The sequence below is a fragment of the Oreochromis aureus genome, linkage group 10 (genome assembly GCF_013358895.1).
Source record: "Oreochromis aureus strain Israel breed Guangdong linkage group 10, ZZ_aureus, whole genome shotgun sequence".
Taxonomy (NCBI): domain Eukaryota; kingdom Metazoa; phylum Chordata; class Actinopteri; order Cichliformes; family Cichlidae; genus Oreochromis; species Oreochromis aureus.
In genome coordinates, this window is record NC_052951.1 from 8702541 (window position 1) to 8725730 (window position 23190).

Below are 23190 nucleotides of genomic sequence, written 5' to 3' on the forward strand. Positions count from 1 at the left end.
CCTGCACAGATCACACTTGGAGAGTACTGAAAGCACTGTGAGGGTCATATTTTTTTGACTTCTCCACTGCTTTCATACAATTCAACTGGTACTGTTGAGGGAGAAGATGGAAGGAGCAGGAGTTGACTATGATGTTACTCCATGGAGAATCAACTACCTCACCAACTAACTACAGGAGGCAAAGCTTCAGGACGGTGTGTCTGAGATGGTGGTATGCAGCATGGGGGTCCCTCAGGGTTCAGTGCTCTCGCCCTTCCTTTTAACTCTTTATATCGGACTTCAGATACAACATCACTAAATGTCACCTCCAAGAACTTCTCTTATGATACAGTCATCAGTGGTTGTGTATCTGATGGGAATGATCTGGAGAACAGGTAGGTCATCACTGACTTTGTCATCTGGTGTGAACTCAAACACCAGTTATCTGAAGCAGATAGTGGTTGACTTCCAGAGAAAACTCCCAACATCAGGGTCAGGAACAAATTGCTGGGTGTTGACCTTATAACGGCAAACTGGACTGGTCATGTAACACTCAAACTTTTTGCAACAGGGGCCAAAGTCAGCTTCATGTGCTGGGCAGCCTGAGATCTTCTGGGGTTTGCAGGACATTACTGAGGACATTACTCAGATTGTGGCATCTAATATTGATTTTCAGCATTGTTCATTGCGAACAGATATTTCTCCAGATTGTGAGACTCTTTCAATGATGATATTATATTATAAGTATAATAGGTGCTTGATGTTCAAAGGCTTCAATTTTATGTTGAGGAGCATTTTACTGAAATTGTTCCACAATTTGTAGATGCATTTTTTTGGAGATTGGTGAATCTCTGCCCGAGAAACTCTGTATGATATTCTTTTTAGAAATGGTCATGTTACTCACATGTTCTCAATTAACCCAATTAGTTGCAACATGGGGTTCCAGCTTTTTATTGCCCCATCCAAAGTTTAGTAGTGCCGAGATTAAATTGAGTTATTATTTTTTATGAAAAAGTAAAATATCTGTTTAAATATCTGATATGTTCTTTTTAAATAAAATATGGATTTATGAGGTTTGCAAATAATTGCATTCTGTGCTGATTTACATTCTACATCTTTGGAATTTATGTTACATATATCAATCAGAGAGAGCATGCGAACAGGGACACAAACCAGCACCTCACAGGTTACTACTTGGCTGCCCTAACCTCAGGTCTTTGTCTAATCCAAGTTGCTCCAATAGCAGATATAAGTAACCTTGAATTCAACCATTTTGGATGACAGTTCTTAAGGGATCAGAGCCTCTGCCTGGCTTGGGAAGACTTTGGAATCTGACAGGAGGAATTAGGGTAAATTGCTGGGGAAAAGGTTGTTCTACCTTGAGGCAAACAGAGAAATGTGAAATACTAATGTTATAGTTTGAACTCTGGAACGGCTGTGCTAGAATCACAATAACAAGAACTGCTTGCTTTTGGACAAAGCCCAATTCTAGGTGTTCAAAACAAAGGAATACAACCCAATGGATGGTACAGCTGCAAAGTAAAACTCTGACAAAAGTAATGACATGAAATCTGTATTCTCTTGCTTGCCTGAATTCTTGGTCATTTGAGCTGTTGTGTGATCTTCTTGTTTCTTCTGCTTTCCCACCCTCTCAATGTCAATTCTATCTTCATTACTCTGGGCTAGTCATTTTCTTCCTTTTGCAAGCTAATCAGTCTTTAGATGTCCATGCTTCAAATCTCTGTGCTCTTCTGTCACCCTGCCGTTCGGACTCTTTGTCTGAACGGCAGGATGAACGGCTCCAACTCATCTCCACCCCATCTAAGTCACTATATTAGTTCTTCATCTCCACCATCACCAGCATCTAGACTCCAAGATTGTTTTGTCCTACCACGGTTGGTTCTACACTCTGCCATGCTTTACCTACTTTGGGATTTACTAGCAAAATAGTTTACTTCTGAGAATGTGTACTTCAATGAATTATATTCACTTTTTTCAACAGTCTGTCATTGTTCAACTTTTAAAAAAAAGAAAGAAGAAGATTTAACTCTCGTTTGTTGACTGTGAAGCACTAGCCAGCGTGAATTTTAACATCCGTCTATTATATTCAGGTCCTCGGGCCTTTATTTGACTTGTAAAGACTAGCATCAGTAATCAAAACAAATTGATAGGGAACGATTGACTTACCTTGAGGCAGACGGAGAACTATAAAACACCACTATTATATTTACTGTAGCATTGTGGTAGCCCTACCCTACAATTCAAATAACTTACCTGTTTTGGGATAAAGCCTGCACATCATCCTGTATAGTACAACTGAATAACTTTTACCACTGGAATAAACTGACTTCATGACTGTGATTTTTTTTAAAACTAAAGTAATATTACTAAAACAAGCAGTGGAACTTTGACAGAATGGCCCCAATGCCATTAATTTAAAAAGGTTTAACTCTGACTTGCAGATTGTGATACACATCTCTTATACTCTTGTCCAAAGAAGTCAGGGGTTGGGTTCTGAAACTGCAAAGTTTTTAAAGAATGTTAGGCAGTTTAATGTTCTCTATGTAATGTATTTCCACTGGGACAGCAGATGTGCAGTGAGCTTTCCTGTCACTGCTCAAAATAAAACTCCCATCATGCTTTGGTGAAAGTAGCTGTTTGTTATCTGTTTGTGGATGTAATTAACATTCCAGAAAAAATATGGAATTTAAATTATAAGAATCACTCATAAGAATTATGATTAAAGTAAATGGTAGACATAATATGGCAGACCTTCTAAACTACAAGAAGTGAAACAAATAGATTAAATCTAGTAGTAGGCTTATTATTTAAGGCATATAGATGCCAGTGGATTTGACATTTGGTAATACATTAATCATCATATTCTCTAAGCATTTTAGGACTTTAAAGCATTTCAAGTAAAATACCATCTGGGATAATAGGACCAAATATATAATTTCTCTGCTTCCACTTCCACAGAATTATTGCCATAAATTTCCCTGTTAGATGCCAAGAGTGAATTACATGTCTGTGATTAGAAGGTAAGTGAAAGGAACTTTTTAGCCACAACCAGAAAAGGTGTCCCTTTTTACTAACAATCACAGCATTAGATCACATTTTCCCTCCATGGGTTTGTCAGTGACTGGTGGCAAAATTACCAGCATGTCTGCTGCTTTAATTCACATGTCTCATGTCAGCTTTGTGCTTCCAGTACAATTTTCACCGTTAACAGAATGAGAAAATGGAAGAGAGTGAAAATTGAACACAAGACTAAAATTAGTCCACTACATGTCAATCTTTACAGCCTAATATGACGAGCAGGTCTTGGTGACAGTAAGAAGTGAATGGAAGAGGTCTAAATTGCATGGCAGCTCAGTCAGGGGCTTGATTATCAGTAACATCCCCTATTGTGATGATGCTGCAATTGAAGAGAGCCAGATAAGATGTGCAGTGTAGAAAGAATAAAATACTTGGTCTGAGGAAACCATTAATAGTTTCACTTTTAGGGCTCCACTTTTTTTTGTAGTGTGCTTTGTTCATCTGGTATTCGATGCACAGTGTTTAGTATATCAGTATAGTACTTTATTTCTCTTTCTCTCACTCCTTTTTTTCAGTCTTTCTTTCTATGTGTATATATATATATATATATATATATATATATATATATATATATATATATATATATATATACATATATATATATACACACATATATATATTATAAACCATTATAAACCTTGGCATCAAGTCAACAAGTATTAGCTGCTTCTTTGCAAAAATCCATCCCACCTCCAAGAGTCATCCCAGCTTCAAAGCACTTCTTCAGGCGACAGGAGGGGCAGTTCTTTCTTCTTAGCTTATCAATAGTGCAGTCATTCTTGCTTGCACACAGGTATTTCTGCTTGCCTATAGGAGAATTCGTGAGACAATGTAAAAAAAAATGTAAATCACTTAAACTGAAGACAACCATGAGCAAACATAAAACTCTTCAGGAACTGTTTAGGTGTAGAATAAAGAGCTAGAATCTCAAGTGGGCTGGCATAAAACTCACAGCCCAGTTGGATGCTTTAAGCTTTACCTTCAGCAGCCCTTTTGAAGAAAACCTTGCAGCTGCCACAGGTGAGTGCGCCGTAATGACAGCCAGATGCCTCGTCCGAGCAGATGAGGCATGTCCTCTGTGGGGGAAAGAAGAACTCCATGGGAAACATGTGTTCTCTACTGGACTCAAACCTGCAGTCAAACGCAAACCCCCCCCCCCGAAAAACAAGCCATTTATAAAACCATAAACCATTTTTATCCCACATGTGGGATAAAAAAACAAGCTCCTGCTAGACAGATTTTCTGTCACTTTGGTACAACTCTGCTGTAGGACAATATTATATTATTTATTATTTTATTAAATTTCTTTTTTTTTTAGTCTAATAGCCAATTTGGTAAAAATAAATCTTGAAATTAAACTCATACTTTGTGAGCTACTTAATTTACTCATACCCTAGACCCATGGTAAACTCTAATAATTAGATAGTTAGGTCGTTATAAAAAAGAGGACAGGCAATGATGACTTATGAAAGTGTGGGAAAGACTGAATGACCGTGGCTATGGTACGGAGGGGGGCTGGGGTGAGTTGAGTGAGCTGCAACCTTGAACACAGAGAGATTGGAGACAACTCAGACACAACGCTGCCTCGGTGACGTGCTACTCAGATATCAAGGTTCAGTGTAAAAGAGACAAGGATGAAGTGAAGAGCCTCACTGTGTCCTGACTGATTTTAAGAATAAATAAAATATTCCATCAGAATGGGAAAACTCGAGCATGACACGCATGCATCTGGGCTTTGACATCTTTATAATAATATGTAGCAAATCTAATTTAAATTCATTTTTATATAAGCTCTGTTACAGTAGACTTAAGTGTTTTAAAGAAGGGCCCTTTTGTTCAAAGCTTCACATTTATTTAATGCAGAACACTAACACACTAAGTCTAAGTAGATTTCTTCAACACGTAGGTCCGGCTGGGTTGTGATTAAAATGAGATGACAGTTTGAGCAATGAGAGTTGAGATTATACAGAGCAGCCTAGTATTCTTTTGTAGCTCAGGATCTGCTGATGATAAATGTGAAAAATATGCATGTCAATATGCCAATGCTCGGAGCACAGAACAAAAGAGGCCGCTAATAATCCCAATTTAACTGACAGATGAGAGCTTGAACTGATCAGATTTGCACATAATGTGTTAACAGAGAAGGTGACAATTTTTTCTTAACCCAGCCAGCCAAAATGTGGAGTCCTATTATACATAATTGTGTATATCCTAAGGCATGCGGTACTTTCCTTTTTAAAAAATAATTTACTGATGCAGCTTTTTGTTGTACTTAAAGACACTGTAATAGGCAAATTATCTGGGCTAACCACATATAACTCTTTTATTGAAAACAGGAAGCTAGCAAGATTGGTTCACTGGTAGAAAAAGTGCAATACGCATGTTTCTTTATTTTTTTTTAACAGGGAGACTGACTTTATTCTTTCTTGAATAAAGCCTGATGGGGAGCACATTTTGTATCTAGTATAAAGTTATTCTAGTTGGTTACTCTGTGGATTTGTGTGAATCCTTGAAAATGTGCTGACCTGTGTGGCGCTCACTTGTTTTAACTTATGTGTTTACATACGGTTTTAGGACCCCGGGTGCTTTAGGGCAAAGTTAATGACAAAAGATTCATGTTTGAAAAATTCCTAAACTATCGTGCCAATCATCTGGAACGTGTTAACATCCAGGCCAGATGATGTAGTCAAAAGAGAAATTGTTAGAAACACTTTTTAGGCATTTCCACCTAATCAGGCTGTCCCATTAAAATAATTATTTTAGGCAGACCAAAATTCAGCAAAAGGATGAAAAATAGATGCATGTAAATATGCCTGATATCAACTTATACATCACATGGGGTTGTTGTTGTTGTTGTCAGTCGTATGCTCACTCACACACCACAGCGGAGTGTGGCATTTATGTGTGTCTGACTGCATGCTGTATGGTTTTATTTGACCTTTATTGCAATTTTAAAATACAAAAAACGAACCTCAGAGTGTAAGAATAGCCTTCAGCATTTGACGTTTTAAACACACTGATGTCATCTTCTGAATAATTACATTTGAATATAATTGTTATAGTGACCATTTAAATATTTCCTAAATGAACAGATATTATTATTCAGGTTTACTCTTTACCTTGAAGCATATACCTCAAGGTAGTATTTTGCTACAAGTACAATTTGTACAACTTTTACAGCTTAAATGAGATTTTTCTGCACTACCTTTCTGTACAATTGATGTCACAGGGTATCAACCAATCACAAGTTATTTTTCTAGATGACCATTGCTGCACAAAGCTACTCCTAAGATTTTAACCAGAACCCTTCACACATCTACCAGACTGCTGTCGTCGTCACACTTCTGATCCCATATATGTCCCCTGGGGTTTGTTTCCGAAAACTTAACTGCTGCGAATCATTGAGGTCTACAGTATTCACAGGGCTGGAAATGCAGTTTTTAATGCTGTGAAGGTTTCAATAAATAATCTCTTTGTCTAAAATTGGAACTCTGGAAGGATTAATGACAAAGTGCAGTAAACAAGAAATATCACATGGTAATATTAAACTGTATTTAACTGCTTTTAAACTACAAAGTGAAAAATTGAAGCATTTTGTTAAAAAAAAATTTTTTCTCATGATAGGTAAAATGTCTTGACTTTCCATCAGGCGTAGTCCCAGAATTTAATCAAAACTACAACTTTACATAATTGCCTGGCTAAATAACTCCATCCAGCTGTGCAGCTCACTACCACGAGGTCCAAATGGGTAAAAGCATGCCAGAGTTTTCTCAGCTCTGCTTTGCAGTAAAACCACACAGATGTTACTCATGCTCACAGCAGGTGAAACTGCGACATATGCACATAACTACTGCAATGCATTTTTTCCAAACTAAATGATAGCGAGGCACAAAATCTTTCTGTTAAAACCAAATCTAAGAAGCAGCAACAAAAGGTAAAGCAGCAGGCTCTCGCTCACGGCATAAGAGCGATTTTAGCAATGTGGTGACAGGAAAAAGAGTTCAGCAGAGATCAGCTTTTTGCAAATGAACAGCAGATCATTGCTTTGGTTGCTAAACAAAGGCTGAATGTGTTTACAACTGGCTATGTTATTTATTTATTTCAACTTTTCTTTCCTACTTTTGTATTTTTTTAATATCCAAAAGTGTTCCATTCACTGCTCCTCAAACATCTTTGTATTGGTACAATTGTACAAAACATCCTGCACCTTAAGTCTTGAATCGTGTTTATGTTGTGTATAGATAGCTAAAAAAGACAAAACAAGCTTGACTTGGAAAACTGTATAAGCAGGGTTTTGAAAGGGCTTCAGACATTAAGCAATGTCTCGCTCACTCAGTGTCCTATTGACCCCCCCATGGTCTAAACTATAAACCACATAACCTCTCTGAACCCAGTGTGAGGACATACTGATCTGTCACAGATCAGCTGCTTTCACTCTCTAATTTTCTGTTTTGTGTTACTCTAACTTGCTATCTACATTGTGATCAGGTTCTTGCTTTGCATCTTGCCACCGTGCATGAATCCCTACTTTTGGAATCTTCCTCCAAAAATGCCAGTCAATAACCTTAGAAGTCAGTGGCATCAAGTGTAAGAAGGCTCGCACCTTAGAGCTCTCTCTTTATATCTAGACAAGCTACATTCGTTTGACAGTGTCATAGATTATATATAAAAATAGGATTAGGAAACTTAAATCGGTTTGTGGACGTCCATTTTTAAAGCCTCATGCTGAACATTTTTACTGCTGCCATCTCGTTTTTTTCTTAAACCAAACATAAGTGCCACATCTCACTGTGAACCTGAGAACACTGCACTCATCTGTTAGTGACTTGTCATGATAAGATATGATAAACCTTTATTAGTCCCACACGTGGGAAATTTGTTTGGTCACGGCAGAGAGTGGACAGTACAAAGTTAAGACCATCAAAAATAAAGAAAAAAACAATAGAATACAATATATAAAACAGAATAACAAACTATGTTGCATCAGAACAATTGCACTTGGTAATATTGCACTTAAGGGAGACTAGGTGAAGGTTACCATGGTGTACTGGGTGTATGTGTGTGTGTGTGCACGCATGTGTGGTAGTCATAACCTAAAGCAGAAACTGACAATTGAGACCACAGTAATATAAAGACAATATTGACTATGGTGATAAATCAAAAGAGGTATAGCCAATTCTTTTCATAGACCTCTACACAATCCTGAGGCATCTCCACCAGCTGATCTGCAATTTCCAGATCTGACATTCATGTCCTGACAGTCATGTGCTTTCTTTTTGTTGTTTTGATTCACTCTGCTGCTTGGGTTTACACAGTTTCAGGCCTGCCAATCAAACAATGTGCATTGCTTTAAACATCCTGAGTCTGCCATGCCTGCAACGAGCTGACCTCAACAAGGCCGGTGGCCAAGAATGCCTTTCAGTGCTAGAATTCAACAATATTTCCTTTCTGAAATCATAAAAGGCTCTAACATCCCTGTACAGAATAAAGCCGGTTTACCACCAGTGAAATACAATGAACAGTGAAATGCTGGCTATCAAACCTGAGGAAACCCTGTAGAAGATGTTTCAGTCTAAATCATTTATGTAAAAAGTCATCAAAAAGCAAATGATGACACTGCTTTAATGAAGCAAACACTTGCTACATTTTTAAATGGTAAGTAATAATCTGTAACCAGTTACATTTAGAGAATAACCTTCCCACCACTCCACGCTGCCTCCGCTACAGGTAAACATTCAGTCAAGGCAAATTACCATAAAACTAAAATAATATATATCTTCTGCCAGAAGGTAAAGCATGCAAGGGCTGGGAGTCTTTTCAGTTTAAACCTTGAGCAATCAAGCTGTTTTAGTGCCTAGAAAGAGGGAGTGAGGTCATCTATGACCCCATTTTATTCCATTTTATACAGGAATTCCTTTTTTAATGTGTTTATCAAAAATAACCTGCAGTCATTTCCTCACAAGGACCACTCTCACGTTTGATCTATCTATGACACATGTTCTAGTATTGTAAATTATTGTTTTAAACCTGAGCTAACCCAACGGCGTCAACTGAACTGTTTTCACAGTGCATTAAGTATCTGCCTCAAGGCTTCTTCAGCAGTCAGTCTTGCTACTCTAGGTTTGTTAGCCATGTTTCACAATAATGCAACACAATGTAATCATTAGAAGTGAGAAAGTGGAACAAAAGTAAAAGCCAGTAATGTCTAAGTGAAAAAGATCCACAAAACTTTCCATTACCCTTCTCTACACACAGGGATCAGTTCCTGGGTGAAAGTATGAAAAGTTAAAGGAGAAGTAGACTGACAAGTTAATTCTGGGAAATGTTTTTATAGATTAAAAAAAATATGGGTAAATATAATATGGTTTCAAAAATGACCTTCCTGGGTTGACTGCTCAGTAGATAAGTAGATAAAGACCACGCTGCTACACCTTCTCTCAGCAGCTTCGTACAGAAATTCACTTTACACCATGTAGACAGCTATGCAGTACTGAACACTAACAGCCAAAGGAAACAGTGTCCCATTTCTGACTCCACTAACAATCATTCACCCAGGTGAATTCACAGGCGGTTTGAGAAAGCTCTGCACAACACCAGCAGACAACACCTCTGTGTGGCATGCACGTCACACAATGGCGGTCAGTTAACATGCCCACTTTGTGTGCTTTGTTTTCATTGGGGCCGAATTAACACTTAATAGTCTGAACTAAAATGTGTTGAGAGATTTTAAGAACCTAACACACTCAGAAACCTTTGAAACTAGGAAAGCACCAACTGTGCGTGTGGCTTGGGGTTTTTTGTTAACTTGTGTTGTTAACAACACAAGTTGTTAACTTCCTGCAGAAGTTCTCTGATGACTCTGCAATAGTCGGCCTCATCACTGATGGGCACGACAAGGAGTACAGAGGACTGACTCAGGACTTTGTGGACTGGTGCCAGCTGAACTACCTCCAGATCAACGCCAGTAAAACCAAGGAGCTGGTGGTAGACTTCCGCAGGCACAAGCATCCTCCACTGCAACCACTGAACATCCAAGGTATGGACATTGAGGCTGTGGACAGCTACAGGTACCTTGGTGTTCATCTGAACAGCAAACTGGACTGGACTCATAACTCAGACGCCCTCTACAGGAAAGGGCAGAGCAGACTGTACCTGCTGCGGAGACTCAGGTCGTTTGGAGTGGAGGGCCCACTCCTGAAGACCTTCTATGACTCTGTGGTGGCCTCAGCCATCTTTTATGGTGTGGTCTGCTGGGGCGGCAGCATCTCTGCTGGGGACAGGAAGAGACTGAACAGGCTGATCCGAAGGGCCAGCTCTGTTCTAGGATGCCCTCTGGACCCAGTGGAGGTGGTGAGTGACAGGAGAATGGTGGCTAAGCTGTTATCCCTGTTGGACAACATCTCCAACCCCATGCAGGAGACTGTGACAGCACTGAGCAGCTCCTTCAGTGGGAGACTGCGGCACCCACGGTGTGGGACGGAGAGATTTCGCAGGTCTTTCCTCCCCACTGCTGTCAGACTCCACAACAAAGACTTTAACTGATCAAACACACACATCCACAAATGTGCAATAACACTAATGTGCAATAATCTTTTCTGGCATCGTTGTATTTTTACTCAGTTGTATATAGCATTTGTATTCTATTTGTATTGTATATTTTATTCTACTGTATATAGTATTTTATTTTATTCTATTCTGTACAGTTGTGTACTGTATTTATTCTTATTTTATTTCATTCTAATTTTTGCTTCATAACTTTTGCACTGTCCACTTCCTGCTGTGACAAAACAAATTTCCCATGTGTGGGACTAATAAAGGTTATCTTATCTTATCTTATCTTAATTATTCCCACTCTTGTGCCACAGAAACATAGAAATCTTCTCGCTAAAACAAGACTGTCTGCAGCTCTTTATCACACTAACTTTGAATGTTTAGCCAGAGCCAAGCTGATGTGAAACAACACATAAACATCACCCAGTGGCACATGTAAATTAAGTTAAACTAAATCTTATTTTCAGGTACGCAGATGGTAGCCACCAAGGTCACTGTCGGGTAATACAAATGTTTGTCTATAAACTGCCTCATCTTTTTTGTCAGCATTCACAATTGTGGGCACTAACATTTACAATAGTCAAAGAACAAACAACACTCACTTGAAGAAAAAGTCAAGCAGTGTTTTTTTTCTCCTTTTTCTCCATGTTTATGCTGTGTCCTCATCTGACTTTATGAAATGAACACATCCACTATCATCTGAATACATACAACACATCTCATTGATTTTTCTTCTCATTCACTTTATTCTGAAAAAAAAAATATTAAAAATAGAATCACACTTTATTCATTACAAATGTTTGGAGGAAAAAGGTCGGTAAAATGTTTCCATATATCGCTTTGATGTCGTTTTCTAGTTTTGCTGTAGCTATAATGAGTTTGGCATACTTCAATTATTGTCTTTTTAAAAAAAATTAGACTTTCACACTGTATAAAATCAGCAGCTCTGAGTTACTGTAAAATTGCCAAATATGTGAAGCAGGTGTAGATTGGAGCCTGAAACTTCTGCCTACACATTTTCTCAGCAGGGAATTTTTTTTAAAACAGTCTGTTCAGTTTGCCACTTTGGCTTGGAACCGGAAAAAACAAGTGTGGGGTAAATGTTTCCTGCATCAATAAAACAACAACAAAGAAAGAAGAAACACACACACACACACCACACACAATAAACAGCTGTCTGCAAGGAGTAAAGAAACTGATATGTGTTGTAGTATCAGTTGCCTTTTGCTGTTTGTCAGTCTGTGGATTGGTGATCTAATCCTGGTCAGAGACAGACCCTCAAGCCCCCTAAGGGACAGAGGGTCAACCTGTGGTCCTGAGTTTGAATGTATATATAAAGTAGACCTTTTGGCTCGCAATTACACCTAGAACCTTTCAACCTTTGGTTATACCGCGATATGAGATACATATTTATATTGTAATCACGTAAAATTACTATTACCAGCCAACTAAAGCTCACCTGGTGTCGTTGTAAGTGACATCCAGCCATTCGCCGACCTCACCCTTCATGTAGTTGGAGTTGGGATAAGGCGTCCTCAGCATCCCGCCAGGGTACCACTGTTCACGGCGCATTACGGTCCCGTCATATGGATTGCATATAAACGCGGAGTTCGCTCCCGAACTCTGCAAGTTCATGCACTGCCTCGACCCCCAAAACTGCGAGTTGTACTTGTCGCCGAAGCTGTAATTAGGCCTGCTGACCCATAACGCCCCTGCAGATGCACTTCCCTCAGATTTGACTTTGACGCCGTACCGTTCTGCCTGAAACCCCACGGACCTATTCTCCCCGGCATCCCCGACGTCTCCCGCTTCCTCCACGGGGTTGTAAGCTCTGCACGGTCTCTGTGCAGCCGCGGGCCCGAACTGTGCCAAAGGCTCCGGCGCAGCTGGGGCGTAAGGGCAAGAGGCAGCGCACGCTATGTCCAGATGATCTATCTCTTTCGGACTTATGTCATCAGCCTCGCACAGCGTGAAGTTTTGCGCGTTCACAGATGTCGCCGTGGAACTGAGGTGATGAAAAGCCGCCGCGGGCTCTGAACTTTTGAGCATTTTCACCTGTTGCTTGTGGTCGTGTGGCGGGCGCTCATCTCGCTCGGGACACCTGTACTCGGAGAGAGAAGCCGGGGCTCCGGGACAGTTCGCAGGCACGGCTTCCACCCCGAATAAATACTCTGCGCTCATTTGGTCATTTGCGGCACACTGGGGGAGAGAAACGTGCGTCTCGCTCGTGTCACCGGACTCCATGGCCAGACCCAGAGACACGGACACAGCTTTGCAGAGCTCCCTGGCTGTTTCTGAGATTGTGGCGCAGGCAGAAAAGGAGCGACTGTCGCCCACTCGGCACTCAGCGCTTAACTCCTCCTGAGGAGCAGCAGCTGTCTGGCAGCAGCGTTTCTCCATGTCACAGGCTAGCGGAATAATGTGTCCGTACAGGTTTGCATTCTCGGAATCTGCCAAACTCGCGGCACTGCTTCCAGCCGGGGTTTTGGTGAAATAGACGCGACTTTCTTCAGTTTTTTGCGCCATACTGGCAGCGCTCACGACGTCGCCTGTGTATGATTTCCTATCCTCTGGCCAGATTTTGGCACAAAATAACTCTCTGGTCGTTTGGCTCATGTCCCAGAAAGTGTTTGCTTTGCCAGGATACTGGACTTTGCACTTCAAAAAGTCTCCGCAGTTCTCAGCAGCACAACAGCCCAACTCGCACGTTGTGAAAAGCGTTTAGGTAAAAGGTCCTAGGTGAGCCGCAGGAGTCACAAACTCCTCCTAAACTGAGATGTTCAGAGTCAGGCGCTCGACTTGTAGTTGATTAAAAGGGAATTCAGGGAAGGACTCTGTGTCCGTCAAACATGGCACTTTCCCCTCCAATGGGTTACAATAAAACCAAGGCGCCAAATGGTGTACTTCAATAATAAACTTCTATTTGTCACCACGCCAAAAGGCATGTTAAGAAGACTTCACACAATAAAAACCTTCCATTATGTAATGTTAGCCTTTCTGCCTCTGGTTGTTTTACATCAGACTTGCATGCGTGCAGCCCATCACATTTTTATGGGCCCACCACAGCGTTTTCTTGTTTCTTTCTTTTTTTCTTTCTTCTTCTTCTTTTTTTTAGTAAATTTCCACAGGGTTTCTTTTTATGTCTTGTCGGATTAAAAAAAAGACTTCAGCCTTTTTGATAGGTAAGGTTTGCGTCATTATTAATCTTTTAAATAAACGCTCTCCAAACATCAGGTGCAGATATAAGTCCAGTTTATGGATTTGTAAAACCACTTCAAATTGTTTAAGATGATTTACAAGCTGGATCTGGTACTATTTAGCTCGCACAGAGGCCTGTCTTCAGATCCAGACTTGGACTCTTTTTAGTGGCTTACAGAGTAAAAGAAACTAACAAAGTGCTATTTATTTTTTATTTTTTCACTTTTTTTAACTTCACTTTGACGTTTGCTTTGCACAGGGCTGGACTTCAGAAGGAAGGACACACAAACCCAACCCATTCTAAAAAACTATGTTTTTTTCCAGCATAAATTGACAAAAGTCACCAGAAATTCAAAATAGAATGCTCAAAATGTCCTCAGTATACTCTTTAATTTGCAAATTATGTATGTCTTTAAGTTATCACTGTAAGTCTGGAGCTTCTCTGGTACTTGAGTCTATCAAGGTTCAATATGTAAAATATCGGGCAAATTTCTCCAAAATATATGTGCAATTGCAGTATGACTGCCCTCCTAACTTCTCTTCAGATGTAATATTCTTCTTATAGATCATATCATTTAAAAAATAAGAATAATTCCCCACATCCTTAAAATTTATCCTGTCTCTGAAAATGTCTTGTTCTTGACATGAATTTGAAACAAAGTCTTGTGACTCTGTGCGTTCTGTGGTCTGTGAGCCACATGAATCTAAACGTGAAGCTGAGAAAACTGAACAGAGCTGCAGCTCCTGTTACCTTAAAATTACAGCGTGTAATCCATAATGTAGAAACATGGTGACAGAGGATCCCGTGAGATTCAGCGCAAAGCTGGTTCAGAGCCCAACGGTCTCAAACTAAAGCCTTAAATGAGAAAGTACATGATGGACACAGGTGCAAAACCTGCTCCTCCAAAATGGGCAATCACATTGCTTCATAGATTGTGTGCCATGCTTGTGAGTTCATTTTCATATAACTGAAAAACACTTAATCCCAATAAGATGGAAAAGACAACAGCAGCAGTTCTGTGTGTTTAATATAGACGGCAGTAACACTTCATACTGAAGCGCACAAAATTACTAGTTACTACAGTCCACAAGCTGCGATTGAGTACTCAGTATTATGATCCCCCTCTTCACTTTGAGGGAACATATAATAAGTCACGTAATCACGAAGATGAAGTAATGAATTGCTTAATAGCAAGCCTGTAAGACAGCTTGGGATGGCTGAAGACAACAACTAATTTTAAAGTATTTATTAATAAACGAGGAACCGTTTCCTGTACTGGGCTGTTCTGAGGTAATCAGGAACCACTCAGGAAGAAAATGGTTGAAAATCATAAACCACTTATTATGTATGATTTATCAGCATGGATCTTGCTGCCTTTTGTCTTGTGACTTATAATAATAGTCATCAAAAACTTATTTATTTGTTCCTTTTTCAAAAAACAAACAAACAAACTAATCATTAAGACCTATACATTGGGTAGATAATCCAGGTGTTAACTTTTAACAAAATAAATAGCAATTTATGTCTCATTTGTTTCTTTATAACTGTCTTTTTGAAAGAACTGCTGCTATATCCCATGTGTAACCAAAGAAGGTAAGCCCAACACCAAAATAATACAAGTAAGCTCTTTTGGCCAGAAGTGCACACAGGAATGCTGTCTTTTTGATGGTACACTGAAACAAGTGTAAACCAAGGTATAGTTGCTTATTTCTCTTCTATTTAACTCATTGTTTTGAGGCATTTTAAATCCTCAATTTAAGCACCACATGATTTGTAAAGTTTGGACCTCCAAATGTAACTTAAACCTTCAGAGACTCTTATAAGAATGGACAAGTTAAGCCCAGTTGAGTCTGGCAAGTATTATTTCCATGAACTCAAGGAGTCCTTGCCCAGGCAGTTGAAGAAAAAAAAAAAACCCATTGCACAGTGGCCATAGGGCATATATATAAATATTTTCAGTATTTTAATAGAAAACAGGCTTTTTAAAATATTTTGGAAATGTGTAAAATCCCTCACATCTATACAGTCATTCTAAAAGCATCACTTTTATAATACTGATTGCATGCAGCACCAGCTAAGAACAACGGCACAGTTCACATTTTTTGGAACATAAGCCTGGAAATGGTCCACTTTTTTCCAGATATAGCCAGCAATGGATATGCGCAGGCTCTTTTTAATGCAGTGAGTCCGATCAAATATGATTTCAGCGATGAAGCTTTACTCCTGAAAAACTTACTGTCAATTTCTTTTTTCCATATAATTATTCTAAGCACACCGGTTGGATACATTTTCTACTCAAAGCTATCAGTGTGTTCGCCTCTCAGCTGTCACTGATTCTCAAAACAAAGCACTAAATGTGTGTCAAAAACTGAGCCCAACAAATGTTAGCTATAGTCATTAAACAGCATTGAACTCCTATTAACAGTATGAGCTGTCTGACCCTAAAGCGCGTATTTATTTCAGTAGTTTCAGTCCAAAACTCTCTTCGCCTCCATAAAATTCATGGCTCTAACTAGTGACACTAAAGCCAATTATGCACTCAGAGCTAACAGGCAGGTTTGCTTTGCTTCTTGGAGGGAATGAACATTTTCCACTCTTTTCACACAGACACAGAAAATAACCCAGACGATGTCACAGTGATGCGATTCGGGTTATCTCTGCCTCGACTCACTGTGTTTTTAAAATCTCCCCATTGTTTGCTCATTTACTACTCCCAGGATAATAGAAAGGTGGGTGTGATTTTTGGAATGCCTTTGAAGGATACCAATTCAGACAGTAACAGAAAAGCTGTCATACAAACCGGGGAATCTGATGTTTGAACCAGAAACAAAAGATACCTTTGAAGTGCATTACAGAAACTCATGCAGCATTTTTCTGCTTTCCTCTCGTTTAGACCATTCTTGTTACGAAGCCGATCTCCTGCAAATCCCTCACTTCTCTGCAAGTATAAAACTAACTCCATGGAATTCTCTTTTCAACTGCTCTTTGTTTCTGAATCAAATAGTCTTTTTAGTCTACGGATTCATATTATTTTAACAGATTTTGGAACATTTCATTCAGCATGTCAATACACTGCAGAGGCTGCATCTTATTATAGAGACCTTATTATCAAAGCAGACATTTTTAAGTAATTTTTGACCAAAACAATCCGAGTGAAACTGAAAAATGTATTTGAGACTTGAAATGGAGGTATAAATGTACTTTAAATATAACTGCGTTTAAATATAATTCGGTCTAATCAACAATACGCGATATGTTGCTACTCTGTAGTGCGCTAGTTATGATAACTGGTAACTTAAGCCTAGCATTTTCATTTTTCCTGTTTTTTGTTTTTTTTTTGGTATTCATGAAGTTATAGTTATTAAAATAACAACAACAAAAAAGATTATGTTTTTGGTACTTTTGTCATCAGAAATACAGAGCAACAGTGAAGTGTAAAAAAACCGAACATATTTAGTTCTACTTTGAAACAGAGTAAAGCCATAAAGCTATGCCGAGCCACCTTCAGTCCTACCTGTGTATGTGCAAATAAATCAGAATAGAAGTCACTTCATTAATAGTAAACAAAAATATAGCATAGCCTAAGCTTTAAAAATAATTCTGAAACAGAATGTTATTGGTAAGAGTAGTTATTCCTTATTCTTTTTGTTGCCATAAGTCATAGGTGTCAAACTCTGGCCCGCGGGCCAAATTTGGCCCGCAGCCTAATTACATTTGGCCCGCGAAGCCATACCAAATTACTATTAATGCTGGCCTACTGGTATTATACAGCTAATATATATATTGTTTAGTATTAAGCTTTGCTTGTTCCATATTCAGTTTTTCAGCAAAACTTGTTTGAGTCCATAAGAAAAGATTCATTCTTATATCTGGAGGAAGATTTAATGTTGGCCCGTGACTTTGTTCCAGTTTTGAATTTTGGCCCACTGTGTATTTGAGTTTGACACCCCTGCCATAAGTCTTTTTGTTGCCATGAGTCCACCAACGCTCATTCATTCAGGGCTGAACCATGTGCCTTCAGGGTTGGCCCTGAATGAATGAGCTGAAGCTCCTCCTTTCAGATGCTATCTCTGCCTGAGAACATTAGGATCTAAACATATTGCATTCCACACAATCACGAGGGCATTCGATGCATTATTGCTTGTGATGAAATAATTGGAATTTAGGATTCCTTATAGTAAAGCAAGCAACCCTAATGGTAACTTGTAATAACAGTACATGCCAAATTGTGGTGCTGCCAGATTTCATGATTGAGGACTATTCTTCTGTTGCACATAAATCAAAACAGAAAAGCAGCTAGTGGGGCTTTTAAAGCAGCAACCCCTTGATGATGCACAGTGCTCCTTTGGCCCCAACCCATCACAGTCCACATACGCACAGTCCTTACTCTTTACATATACGAACAAATCTAGGTCACATTTACTGTGCCCCTAGTGTACAACGTTTCAGTTTTGATATGTAAACTTCACTGTGTCTGTTAGTTTTACGATTTCACACAATAATTGATTTGATTGGAAACAGCTTGTTTCTGTCTTTTCTGGTGTTGCTGTAGCAAATGCCAGTGTTTTTTTTTCCTTTCTTTTTACTGCATGCTGTAAAATAGCTCATCTGTGACTTAGGCTGTATTACTGCAGAGTAGATCCAAAGACACCTTCATAGCCCATTATACTCATTTACATAAAAAAGCATCAGTTCTACATAGCCATTGGAGACATGTTTTCTGCTTGAGCTGTGTCCTCAGCACTGTGAATTTGTCTTGACACTGATCATGACAGTTTTTTTCTTAGGCTGAGTACTGATCTTAACTTTTCGCAAAAGGCGGCCTTCACTAATATTTTTTTTTTAAATATCTTCCTTATTTGACCACTTCCCCCATGGCCGGCTTGAAGACTCAGTGTGGGAGGCAGCCTTCTGTCATTCTGACACAGTGGCCATTCTTGTTGAGCTGTTTCTGGAAGAGCAGGGCTTTAGCTGGTGCTTTTTGTCTCTTGAAATATGCTGACATTTACCCTCTAGTTCTTTCTTAAAATGTCAAGGCTACTCATCACTAGTGAAACCCTTCAAATGATTTGCAACATTCAGACTTCTTGTCTGATTAGGATACATTTGGGTAGAGTAACCAGTGAATAATAAAATTAGCTCTCGCCATGAAAAGCTGCTGTGTGAGTGTCCGTATACAGTCCTTGGACTTCTTTTCTTTTCTTTCCTTTTCTTTTTTCTTCTTTTCTTCTTTTCTTTTTTCTTTTTTCTTTTCTTTTCTCTTCTCTTCTTTTCTCTTCTCTTCTCTTCTTTTCTTTTCTTTTGTCAAATGTCATATTGTAGGTCATGGGTTTAGAGCAATCTCAAGGCTTTTCTGACACAAAGCACAACAGGAATCACAGCTTTTAGGCATGTTCAGGGCAAATAATTATGGTTAAATCATAAGATCATCAATGAAGTACAAAATTAAAAGGAAAAAACTGAAACGAATGTGAAGGGAGTACAAAGAAAGTTACAAGAGTTACAATGCTGTTTCATACAAATAAACAGAAACTTGTTCAAATGCATCGGCTAAAAAAAAGAACATTTTAGCTAAGCATAATTCTGTAATAGCAGAGCAAATTGAGGCTCTTTTAACTTCAGTTTATGCTTTAGAATATGCTGTCAACATTATCTTTTAGTTTTAGCCATGATGATAAGATGAAATGTGACATAGCTGTATGAGCAACTTTTAAGATTTCCAACAAACAAACAGTCACAATATTGTTTTAAATTAAGTGTAAAATGTAGCGGTATTATCTAATAACACGAGCTATTGTCAGCTGTTGAGTGTAATCATGTAATCAAACGGAAAAAACATCAGAGGGAATGATTATCCCACATTCAATCAGATAAAGACTCCAGTTCCTGCAAGTCAGCTTTCACTGTCTCATTATGTTTCCTGCTGTGCTGAGCTTTCTACTGTCCAACAAACCGCCAAAAGCCTGCTCTTAGACCCACACAGAAACTGGATTTTGAGCAGTGCACATTGTAGTTCCAAGCCAATGAATAAGAACCAAGATGAAAAAAAAAAACACATCATGCCACAGTATTGTATGAATGAATGACTAAAGTTTATTTTTCAGATTATATTATATGTAAAACATTCAGGCCGACTAAGTGTTTAAGTACAGTATTAAAAGCCCTTGGCCTTGGGACTAAGCCTTGGCTTGCTACTAAAGAGAGCATGTCTGCCAAGGCTCTCTTCTTTTGATCCGTGTTTACCTTGATGTTGTCTGGGACAACCACCTCTACAGTGCAGCCTGAGAGATAAAATGCTGGGACTCCCACATGAGCCTGTTACTTACATCAGAGCTGAAATAGCAATAAGTAAAAGTTAATTTATTTAGTTAGTTATTTCTTTATTAGCTGAGAGTGATTGTGGTATAATAACTAAAATACTTACATATATGTGCATAGAGGTGTATCACTGCAGACACAGGCAGGTGTCTAGACTTACCTTGTCTTTGTGTATAAGGCCATACATGTGCTCCTATCATCAGTTACCACCATGCTGACAGCACGTCTCCCCTCACATACCCACAGACAGTTATTGCTCATTTTGAATATCCTTACAAAAAAAGGAATTCACATCTTGGCTTGAAAGGAGTTAAAACATTAAAGTGTTACTGCTATTCTACAAGTAATGCCAGGAACAACCTCTTTAACACCTTGCTAAAGCTCTTTTAGCAGGGTGTTTTCTTTCTTTCTTTTTTAATCCAGGAACTCACATGCTGTTTGTTTGTGACCTTGAATATTCCACTTTCCCAGATTTCTCAGTTTTTCGGGAGAAGGTCTAATATCTCAGCCTTGGCATTTTGCCTCTTAGAAACCTTGCTTTCTCGCTCTCCCACACATTCATGCCTTTATCCGCACCCTCTTTAAGCCCCACACTGAGGGTAATATTAGGATTAATACATTGCTGACGGTAGAAAAATAATAATAGTAATTTGACTTTGACAGTTCTTTCCAAATGTTTAAGCTAAGAAAAAAGAAGAAAGACTGTAAGAAAGAAACTGGCTCCCAATTTTCTCACTCCAAAGCCAGCAATTGTGAAGCCAGGGCAAACACGTCAGGTAACAATAAAATATCAGTGTAACAATATGGGTAAGTCAGTTTAATTGAGCACAAGATGTGAAATCTCTCACAAAATATAATTTTTGCTAGGTGACTCAAGCAAGGCTGCTCTTGGACAAGGGGGAAAAACTACGACTTGCAGGTGTTAAATGTTGCTGTCTGTGTTTTCTTTAATCGAGGACGTTTTCGTCTGGCATTCATTCACGGCCTTCATAGTTCTTGCTCTTTTGTTGGAACAAAATTCAGTTCTTCAAGTGGATGGACAAAAAAAAAGAAAAAAAGAAAAAAAGGAAAAGTAACCTAAAAAGTATCATGTTGGAACACATGTTCCTCGACTTGTGCTAAGCACATGGGTTCAAACATGCTCACATCCAGATCTCATGCACTGGAGTTCACTGATATCAGTGTTTCATCGGTTTCCGCAGCAAAACAACATCCTAGAAGGTTCTGCAAAAAGAAAAGTCCCTGAGCAATCAAAATATACCCTTCCTAACATCACAGTAGAAATGTTTTGAACCGGACCGTGTACATTGCCCACTTTTGAGTTCATGTGGTTTGCTGCCACATCATTCCAGGTTCAGCTTTCCATAGTTAGCTGCAGAGCTTTTTCATTTTAATCAAATACACACTCATTTTCCCAGATGCTTTTCCTTCCCGCACTGAATCAGTTTTTTGCTGACTACATCTGTTTTGTAATGCCTGGTCTTACAACATGCAGCCACCGAAACAGTAACGCATAAATAAATGCATATGGAAAAATTAATGCAACCGTGACGGTAGACATCAGATCACTGGTGATTGCCTCAGAGATAGCGATCTGATGAGGGCGACTCAAGTCCAGTTTGATTTTTCACTGTGCTCAGTCTTGATTTGAACATTGCGGTTTCACTGGGAACAAAATGCAAAGTTGCACTGCACTGGTGTATTGGAAACAGAAAGCAATCTGAATAAAGCTGAAGCCTAATCAGGTCAGTTTGACATCGCTTGGAATGAAATTAACAACAGAGATATGGTTTGAATATTTACACGACAAAAGCTCTCTTTGAATTTGTTAAATACCTTCTCTTTTTTTTTGGCTTAGTGTTCTTGGCAGTTGTTACAAGATATTTAATTCTGTATAGCAGAGAAGTTTATATTACATTACAGGCATCATATAGCAGTCGCTGACTTCATGTTCCCAAGTCTAGCGGCACATGGTAGCACCTGTGTGGCAGTCAAAACAGAGAAAGAAACCAAAAAGTTGCATTGCTGTCATCTGTTCTCCAGCTACTATCATAGCCACTTTTTCACTCCTTTCTCTCCAGCTTGATTTTTGTTTTTATTTAACTATGTGATTTCACAGCAGACATTACAGTCTGCCTATCTTTAAGCAATATTATACAAAATCAGTCACATTTATCCTCTTTTGGCCGTGCAGTTCTGGACAGTAATTTATTATTATGTCTGACTATGTGTGTTATTTATTCATGTAAAATAAAGTCTTTCTGTGTCATGGATAGTCTTACATTTATTAAGACCACAGTGACTTCAGTGGGAGTCTGACTTTTCCTAGTAGACGCCATCTAGTGGTCAATAATGAAACGGACACTTACCAAACCAATACCTCCCTGTGATGTATGTGGACAGCTTCCCGATGCTCCGATTTTTACAATTTAGACAAAAGCTTGATGTATTTCTGGGGGGTTTTTCAGTTAAATTATTACCTTTAATGGATGGGGAAAAATAATTCTCTTAGACATAATCTGACTGAAAAGTGATTAAAAATAAACACAAAAGCAGTGACACGAATGCAAACAGATACACTTGTGTTCAAATATCAGGAGGTGATGTAACAGAAGTGAATAAAACACTGAGACATTGTCCTCTCAGTTCTTCCAGTGTACTGCAGTTCAGTTGGTGATTGGTTCAAGTGCTGTCATGCATCAGTGAAAGCATGCGCTTGAGCAGGAACAGGTATAACCCATGTCATCAACTTTGCTGTCCCTGTTTCATTACTGTAAAATGCAAACAATGTAATTCTTTGGTTCATAATTTTGTAAGAATATGTACATTAGCTAAGTGGATGTAAAGTGAAGTCTTAGCCTGGTTTATTATTTTAGCAATGAAATAATTTAATAATTTTTAAATAATTTAAATAATTTAATAATCAAAAATAGTTTTTTGATTGATTTTGCAGCTGCATGGACCTGCAGCCTTAGATGATGACTCAGTGTAGACAGAATCATATAGGGAACACAAAAATAAGACATCCCAGATCTGAATGAATG

The 23190-nt window shown here is 38.8% G+C and overlaps 1 protein-coding gene across 1 annotated transcript in view; it reads right to left on the reverse strand.

The window, feature by feature from the left end:
- LOC116331906 (androgen receptor) overlaps positions 1–13245 on the reverse strand; it is a 35531-nt gene extending 22286 nt beyond the window's left edge. The window contains exons 1-3 of the mRNA XM_031754735.2: positions 12089–13245; positions 4058–4209; positions 3769–3885 (exon numbers count right to left, since the gene is read on the reverse strand). Of these exons, the coding sequence (XP_031610595.1) occupies positions 3769–3885; positions 4058–4209; positions 12089–13245 (1426 nt within the window). The remainder of the gene's footprint in view (positions 1–3768; positions 3886–4057; positions 4210–12088) is intronic.
- Positions 13246–23190: the final 9945 nt, after the last annotated feature.